Source organism: Physcomitrium patens, chromosome 17 (genome assembly GCF_059467195.1).
Source record: "Physcomitrium patens ecotype Gransden chromosome 17, ASM5946719v1, whole genome shotgun sequence".
Classification (NCBI taxonomy): Eukaryota; Viridiplantae; Streptophyta; class Bryopsida; order Funariales; family Funariaceae; genus Physcomitrium; species Physcomitrium patens.
In genome coordinates this window covers 4558435-4567466 of record NC_143426.1, presented here as the reverse complement: position 1 = coordinate 4567466, position 9032 = coordinate 4558435, and the positions used below count along the sequence as shown (strand labels likewise).

Below are 9032 nucleotides of genomic sequence, written 5' to 3'. Positions count from 1 at the left end.
GAATCTTAAAAATTGGATATTAAAAGATCTATGATAAAACCCATAAAAATAAAAGACTATGATTATTTAGGTATATGTAATGGTTGAAGTAGTCTATAATTTCAAGAATGAGGAGTTTTTGTCCTTGAATAAACATCATATGATTACACAAAGTTTTAACTACATTTTACATTTGAAGCTACTAAAGTTTTGTTATATCCAAAATTTCCTATAGCTAGAAAGTTGTGATGAATTTAAAGAGCATGTAATTATACTTCATGTTTTAGAATATATAATCATTCTTTGAAATAAAATAGATTATTTTTAAAGCCAATTTTTGAAGTATTATAAAATTTAGATAGATTGTTTTTAATATCATGAATAAGAAAGTCTATGGACATACTTGATTGAACTTATTTAAAAACAATTAAATCAATAATTATTGTTGATTTCGTTATGAAAAGATAAAAGTACTCTAGCTTTAATAAAATTATTTGAAGTTATGCAAAAGATGTATTTTTTTTCTTTTGGTGTAAGATAAAAACTTATAGAAAAGTTGTTTGATAAATCTTATTATTTTTATGGTCGATAAATGATATTGAATTAAAATCTTGATAAAGACATACTCTAAAGGATTTGTTGATAATTTCATATACATGTTGACATGGAATACTTGAGATTCTTCCCAAATGTATACATGGTGATTGCACTTGAAGCGCCTTTCAAATAATAAAGCTATTCTTGAAATGAATTTATAATTATAAGAAACTCTTTGTTGTAGATCTTATAATTAATCTTGACTATTGACATTTTTTTCAAATAAAAATCTAATAAATGAATTTTGTTATTTGCTCCCATTTTTAATAATATTGCATTCAAAATAAAGTTCAATATGTCTATTTCTATAAAAAGTTCTTTAAAAAGTCAATACAATGTAAGATTGATATAAAAGTAAAAGTTATCTTCAAAACTTCAAGTAATGCTTTAGTTTTTTTATTCCCCTCAAGTTTGTCTTTATAAATCAAAAAGTGGAAGTGAAGCTATAACTTAAAAGAAAATCTTCATCAAGATTTTGATAGTAATTGTCAAATTATAAAAAATATTGGATATCTTTTAATATTTTTGGAATTTTTCAATCTATACTAATTTGAATTTTTTTCAAATCCATCAAAAGACAATCATTTGAAATGGTGTATCATAAAAATTCAACTTAAGTTGTGTAAAATATATACTTTTTTTTATCTTTTTGTATAGTCTTACATCTTTAAGTTTTTGTAATATAATTTTATGAACACAAATATTATGTTCTTCTATATTTTTAGAATAAATTAAAATATTACATAAATAATAAATAACAAAATCATCTAGAATTTTTTTCTAAAATATCATTCAAAAGATGTCAAAAAGTACCTAAAGTATTTAATATTTCAAAAGATATAAAATTATATTTAAAATATCAATATTTGATTCAAAATACAATCTTTAATTCATTTTCTTCTTTAATACATACCATTTTATATGCTCATTGTAATTTGTTTTGGTCCAAATCTTTATTTGATTTAATTGATTAAAAAGTCTTGAAATCAAAGATAGAGGATACTTATTCTTTATGGTGATTTTATTAAGTCTTTAATAATCTCTACATATCCATAGTGTTTTTTCTTTTTTCTTTTTCTTTTTTTCTTTTTTTAATTAATAAGATAGAAGCTCTAATTAAAAATTTAGCTTAAAGTCTACCATTAGAAATAGATGTGTCATAAATAGCAAAAGATGATTTTTTTTTTATTGCATGTATAAATTCTTTTGAATCTACTAATAAGAATTTAAATGTATTAGAACTATGATTTTTTTACAAAGATTTGGATTAAACTATGAAAAAAAATAAGATTATGAAAAATCTAATCAATTCAAGGTTTATAATTCTTTAGCCATGATAATTCTAAAATAACTAGATTAAAAGAACATCTAATTATATTAAATATTACTAAGCTATTATATCAATTAGTTGCTACATCTAAAGAAATAATTTTGTGGTTAACATCTTTAAAAGATAACAAATAACCATTTATGACTTCTAAATGAAAATTAAATATGGAATATCTAAAGAAAGAATAGAACCTTTACAAGGTGTTGCATAAGATTTCAAATGCATAGTTCTTATTATAATTGAAGAAACTTATTTTCCAATATATTGTCTTCTTTTGCAACCATGCACCTTATTTTGTAATTGCATTATCTCTTTGGATAATGTTGAGTAGTATACTTAGGTTCTCCTTAGTATAAGTGCAATCCTTCCTAATAATATCAAGTCTTTTTTTTACTAAGTGAGAGATTTAAAACATATCATTATCATATTCTATGCAGTCTTGCTTGAAAATGTAGAAGGCTTTTGATAGTGGAAGATAAATAAAAAAATTGGAATAATAAGGTCCTAAAAATTCTAATGAAATCATAAATAAGTTCAAATTAAACCTTAAAAAACTTAATCAAAATCTTAATTAAATCCAAAAAATTATAAAAAATAATATAAATAAATATAAATAAATAATTAAAAAATATTTTAAAATAATTCTAAAAAAAATAAGAAATAATTTTCCAAGAAATAATAAAAAATATTAAAATAAAACCTTAAAATGTAATAGAAATAATTTTAAAAATAAAGTCTAAATAAATCTTAAATAAATTTAAAGAAATCTTAAATACATCTTGATACCATTTTAATAAAAATCCAATAAAAACTCTAAAAAAACCTTGATTAAATTTTAATAAAATGCTAATAAAATCCTAAATTTTAAATTAAATCCTAATAATATCCTAAATCCTAAATAAAATCCTAATAATATCTTAAATTTTAAATAAATATTTAATTAATTCCACAAAAAATGAAAATTTTAATAAATAATAATTTAATTTTAAATTTTTACTCAATATGTCGTAATTACTTAGTTGACAATAAGTACAAATTATCTGAAAAAGATCAAATTTTCCAAATAGAAGATAAACCTCATAATTTCCTTGCATATTACTTGGCATCCTTCTCCAACCTTAATACCAATCTGTCAATGCCAATATTTCTTAATATCACCATTTAATGGCTCTTAAACCTTGCACAATTGTTAAAAATAAAGTGAACTATTATTGTGCAAAATTATATCTTAATCCAATTAGTAGGTTGTTGCAAATTTTAGAAGTCATTATTGGTTTTTTAAACTCTAATTTTTGACACCTTAAAACTTTTGAAATTTAATGATCTTTATATGAATCATTTGATCAAGCTTAAACTTATTACACACATTTAAAACAGCCATAATTATATAATTACAAATTTTGTTTGTAGATTTTTTTATCATTCACAAAAAATTCTCCAAAGTATAAACTCTTTATATTTTTTAAAAATCAAAAGTCACTCCAAAACAATCCTAACTTGGCAAAACCTTTACAAATTTATTATAGACTTAAATCACCTCAAATAAATGCCCAAAGATTTTTTCTCTAATTTTCTTTAAGATCCCACTCTCTAATCTATAAAACAATCCTGGAATTATTGTAGGTGTGCAGTTTTGTGCCTTGAGATTCGATTTCGACTCTCATTCATAACTTGTCCTCTCCAAGTATCAATTATTGGTTTCTTAAAGTAATTTTTATTATAATTTAATTTTAACTCTCTTCTAAAGATGTCCATATCATTTAATTTTCTAATCTACTTTTTTTTACTATATTTATGGTCATACAAAGTATGTAGAAGTCTTTTTTTATAAAAAGGTAGTATTAATATTAATTATTTTATAAACTTTCTATTTTTATCCATATTTTGCTACAACATCTTTTAACTAGATCATTATTTAATAAAATCTATATTTTTATCTTTTATCATATAATTGTTTTACAATACAACACCATGTCAATCTACATAGGTTTTGACCTTGATTCTATGATTTATACTTCTACTTATAATTCTATTGATCTAATTGATTAATAAGAAGTTGTAGAGTAAAATATTTTTCTTCTTAAGTACAATGAGATATAAGTGATGTATAGAATTTAAACATCTATTTTCAAGAGATTACTGCCAAAGTGGTTAGAAAAAACTTTAAATCTTATTTATTTTGCCTTGCTTAGGTAGATTTGATCGACAATCAACAAACATTGTATCAAGTCTATTCTTGCCTCTTTAAATGAATTTTTTTGATCTTCTTTAGAAATTAGAGGACAATGCTTCTAGCAGTTGTAAAATAAGTAATAAGTAAAATAATAATAATAATAATAATAATAATATCTTATTGACTATTACAAACAACCAATCTACAATAAATTTAATTTTTTAATAATGAAATTATAAAGATTTTTCAAGAATAAAACAAATTTTAGAAATTAAATTATATATAAAAAATTAATTTATAAATTATAATTATAAAAGGTAAAAAAATTGATGGAAAGTAATTATAGTATTAATGGAGATAAATAAATTCTATTCAAACTTAATCTTTATCTTATGTATAATATGTTTGTGAATTCTTATATAAACAATGCAAAACCTTACAAAGGACTATGTCTTTAGTATTTCAACTATAAATGTGTCTTTACTAAACTTTCTAAATTTCAATAGCTCCTTATTGTGATTCAATCTTAAACTTTTTGGTGTTGGTGCAAATGCTGCCATCAGCATTCAAGCACCAACATCACAATTGTTTGTATTATTGCAATGCCTTATTCTTTAGTACCAACAACTTCTATTTACACAACATCTATGATACTAGCTTGCTTTTTCTAAGGTCTTCTTTACAAAAATTTAAAGTGTGTTTAAAATTTGTCTTTTCTTTTCTTTTCTTTTCTTTTCGTTTTTGTATATAAATCTTTAGAATTTTATTTTTAAAATATTTTTATTATCATTACTTTAAAAAAAATCTGCTTTATATTATGATTTTTATTTTTCATTATTTTTATAAAAAAGAATCATTAGTTCAAAATTATATGTATTTCAATAATTATTTAATTTTTATGATTAAGAATGAATATATATTAATTTATTCAAATAAATACATGGTTTTTTCTTATATCTATCATTTTGATTTTATATCTATTTTCTCTGATTACATCATGGATAGATGCAACATTTTTTTTGTGTGTCCAAAATCCTTTCTAGAGTCTGATTAGATAAAATAACTTGATATCTATCGAAACATCTCTAAGATCCTCAAATGCATCTTTAATTGTGGCTGTTATAACTTCTGGTATATCTTGGGAATGTGTGGATAGTTTTTTAGCTAAATGCAAACAAACAAAAATAAGTAAAATAAAAACTGAGCATTCCCAACACTGTGCACAAATATAATTGCACATCACAACAGACCAATAAATTGAACAAAACGATAGGAATAGAAAGGAGGACCAACAGAGCTCGATGACAAGCATCTTGGGACCGACGCCGACTTACCAGCGCTGAAGTGGCCCTCCCACACAGGCGGGATTAGTCGGATCACTCAGAATCGTGGATGCGTCCCAGGAATCTGTCGGCGCTGTCCGTCCATCACACTGCCCCACACAGTCATTCACCAACACAGAGTGCCGGAACTTGCAGGCTGCAGGACCCTGAGTCAATGATGGCATACTGTGGTCTACAGAGGAACCACATTGTGAAGCTTCGTGCATTACGGCCGACGCCCTTGCACCATCCATGGGGCAGTGTCCTCCCATCTCATCCAACTTCGCTGGCTCAACTGTATTGACTAGTCGAACTGGAAGCTCGCTCCACAACGATCTGACAATGAGCACGACACACCCACATTCTCACCCTGGTTGCTCATCTGCTGCTCACCAGGATGAAGCCTTCGAGACGAGTATCCAGTCTTGCGGGGTCGTTTCTCGCGTCCGTTCCGGATGGCACTGTACACGACCTCTTAAACCCGACCCGGCTGTCCGGCTTATTCAATCACGTTTCACCCACTCGTTACCCATTGTGCGCAAGACAGACTTCGCTTTTTTTCTGCACCACTGCCAATCCGTTCTCCAAAGGTGGGTATCACGTCCTCCGCCTCTTTCTCTTCTGTGGTCTTTCGCAGGGCCTGGTGTATCGGTCTCTCCACCTCTGGTAGACCCGATCATGGCTAGCCGAGGCTGTTGGTTGCTGTTCCAGGTTCGGCACGTAACATACATGCTCTGCTTCTTCCGCTGAGTAGAGATGCTTGCACTTGGAGTGCTCCGAGTTGCGTAACACGTCGTCCACTGTGGAAAAGTGCTTGAGCCTTTCGCGGTGTAAGGCAGGACAAAGTCCCATCGCTGCTCGTAAGCTTGCATTTCGACCCATGGAGACGCCTGACTGATGATGATGCGGCCTGCAGGAAAGTCGGAGAAGAACACTTGACATCCCGCCATGGTGATGATTCTGTACGGGGATAAAGCTCTCAATGTGTACCGGGCCATTCAGCCACTTTTCGAAGCTCAGGTGAGAGGATCAGACGATGGCCGTGATTTGGTGATCTCTCTACACCGGATGCACCGGCTGGAGAAGTCCAGGAGAGAGCCAAGTGATGTGCAATGCGTCTTATGCGTGCGCCCAGTGCTGAAAGGAACATAACCTTGACCTGCAGAATTGCTCGGAGTATGCTGTAGTTGATTGTCGGTCCTGTGGATCCTGTCGATCCTGTCGATCTGATGGACCGTGATGGTGGGCATTGTTGAAGGTGGATGTCGAGGAAGAGTTGAAATTGGTGACGGTGAGCCTGAAGGCTGGCCAATTCCGTCTTCCCAGCTACAAGGCGAAACAGGTAACCAAAACGTTCCTGGGCTGGACTGTCGGCTGAGGCAGCAGAAATTGGGGTTTGGATTCAAAGACGCTCGTGGTGGTTGCAATCAACTGGTTGTTCGATTTTCGGTACTAGTGTTGGCACAAAATTGACCCTTGAAAGTGTGCGCGTGTGTGTGTGTGTTGTGGCTGTAGCCCTTCGGATTGATTCCATTCTTGGAGGATGGCGACTTCACAGTTTTCGGTAAGCCAACTTCAACTGCTGTGTTAGGGAGCAGCCTAAGGCACTCCATAGTTCCTGCCCAGCATGCAATGCCAGCGGGGTGGGTTGCTTGTGTGCGTGGTCTTGCGTGGAAGTGAGATGTGCAGAGCTGATGTGTGGACCGTTGGTGGAAATGGTAGAGTCTCGAGCCATAGCCAGATACCTAGCTGAGAAGTACGAGGGCCAAAATACGCCGCTTCTGGGCAAGACGCTGAAGGAGAGAGCGACCATCAACCAGTGGGCGGAGAGTGAGGCCCAGAACTTCCATCCTGCCATAGCACCCATGGTGCGAGAACTATTTCTGGCACCATTCGAGAAGCGGCCAGTAAACGAGGAGGTGATGGAGACGGGAATGAATAAGCTAGACAAGGTGTTGGATGTGTACGAGGTGCACCTAGCGAAGGGCACCAAGTATATGGCTGGGGACAACTTCTCCATGGCCGACCTGTTTCACACCGTGTACATGAACTGGATGAAGTCGAGGTGGCCGCAGCTGCTGGAGAAGCGACCCCACCTGTCGGCTTGGATCCACGACATCACCACTCGCCCTGCATTCCTTCGATGCTTGCAACTTGATTGGGAAAACGCCTCCCCAATTGAGTGACACATTGTCTCTTGTGCACCACTCCAGAGGCTCTGCATGGTCCTCGGTTTGCCTTGGAAGGACTTTGATGCCGCAGAATGAAGTGGTTGGAGTGGAGGAGTGAAGCTGACGAACCCAATGTGGTCGTAGCATCAACCCATGCCAGGATAATGTTCTTTCTTGTTGTTGTCTTAGGAAAATCAAACTTTTTGCACAGCTCAGGACAAAGTACCGAAAATGGTGTACACTTCAAGAAAATCTACTTCCAAGCATCATCTACTAGAGAATAAGGTATAGTTTTATGGGGACAACAAATCCGGCCTGTATTTTGGTATCAAATTACTGATGATTCTAAAAAGCATGAAAATAGTTTCCAATGGAAAAAGTCTTCCTTTGACATAAAAGCTGATAGTTATTTTTACATTCACATAAAATATCTATAAATTATAGTATTAGTTTTTGTTTGAAGTTAGTGAAGTGAATTATGGATAAAATTTGAGGACAGCTATTTATTTTTAAACAATAGGATTCAAAAATCTTTGATACAAGAATTTTAAGACCTGATATTATTGATAATTTTTATAAAATTACCAGTTTTGGTATTCAACTGAATGAAGAAGATTCTTGAAGAAAAATTTGATATTCAAATTAATAGCTCAATTAAATGTAAAACTGAAAAAAAAAGAAATTATGAATAAGATTTAATTAAATTCTTTTAAAGTAGAATATATAATTATAAACTAATATCGGTTTTTTATGCATATTATTAGACTAAATAAAATTGGTTTGGTTTTTAAGAAATTTTCACAACAAATATATATATATATATCACTAGAACTATTATACCTGAGATTGATTAATATTTCTAATTAATTTAGAGATAAACTAGATGTTTTCAACAAAACTGATTGATTATTTAAATAATAATAAAATTCTTCTCTCACACAATTCCATTTTTTATTATGTATAAAATCTACATTTAAGTTTGTATTATTCTTTTAGAAAAAAACATAATTTACTAATATTTAAACTATGAAAAAATAAAATAATTTCTATTAGTATAAATCTATATATGAATATATTTTATTAATTTAATTTAATTAGTTTGCAATTTATAATTGTTCATACTTCTAAAAAAGATAGCTTAAAGTTTCTAATTAATTTTTAGTTACAGCAAGCAACAACAATATTTTTTCTTGGTTTTTTTATTTAGAATATATACATATATATATATATAGAGAGAGAGAGAGGGAGAGAGAGAGAGAATTTGTAGCTCATTTTAAAAATATAAACCAAAAAGAGTAGAAATAACAAGGTTCTTATTAATATGTTTTGATATAACATAAAAAAACAATATCAAAAAGTCTATTAAGAATATTATTCAAAACAAATTCACTAGATTAAATGTATTACTAAAATAATACTATGCAAGAGACAATTCTTCAAAAGACAGCAGGAGCTAAGAT

The 9032-nt window shown here is 30.3% G+C and overlaps 1 protein-coding gene across 2 annotated transcripts; it reads left to right on the top strand.

Moving 5' to 3' along the window:
* Positions 1–5917: 5917 nt before the first annotated feature.
* Positions 5918–8178, top strand: LOC112294079 (glutathione S-transferase F10). 2 transcript variants are annotated; one of them, XM_024544216.3, is made up of 5 exons: positions 5918–5991; positions 6318–6421; positions 6660–6743; positions 6917–6965; positions 7124–8178. In XM_024544216.3, the coding sequence occupies exons 2-5, from the start codon at positions 6350–6352 to the stop codon at positions 7585–7587; spliced, it is 669 nt and encodes a 222-aa protein (XP_024399984.1). In that variant the 5' UTR covers positions 5918–5991; positions 6318–6349; the 3' UTR covers positions 7588–8178. The 2 variants fall into 2 exon arrangements, with proteins under 2 accessions (XP_024399984.1, XP_090100224.1); XM_090244098.1 differs by having other exon boundaries at positions 5918–6112.
* Positions 8179–9032: the final 854 nt, after the last annotated feature.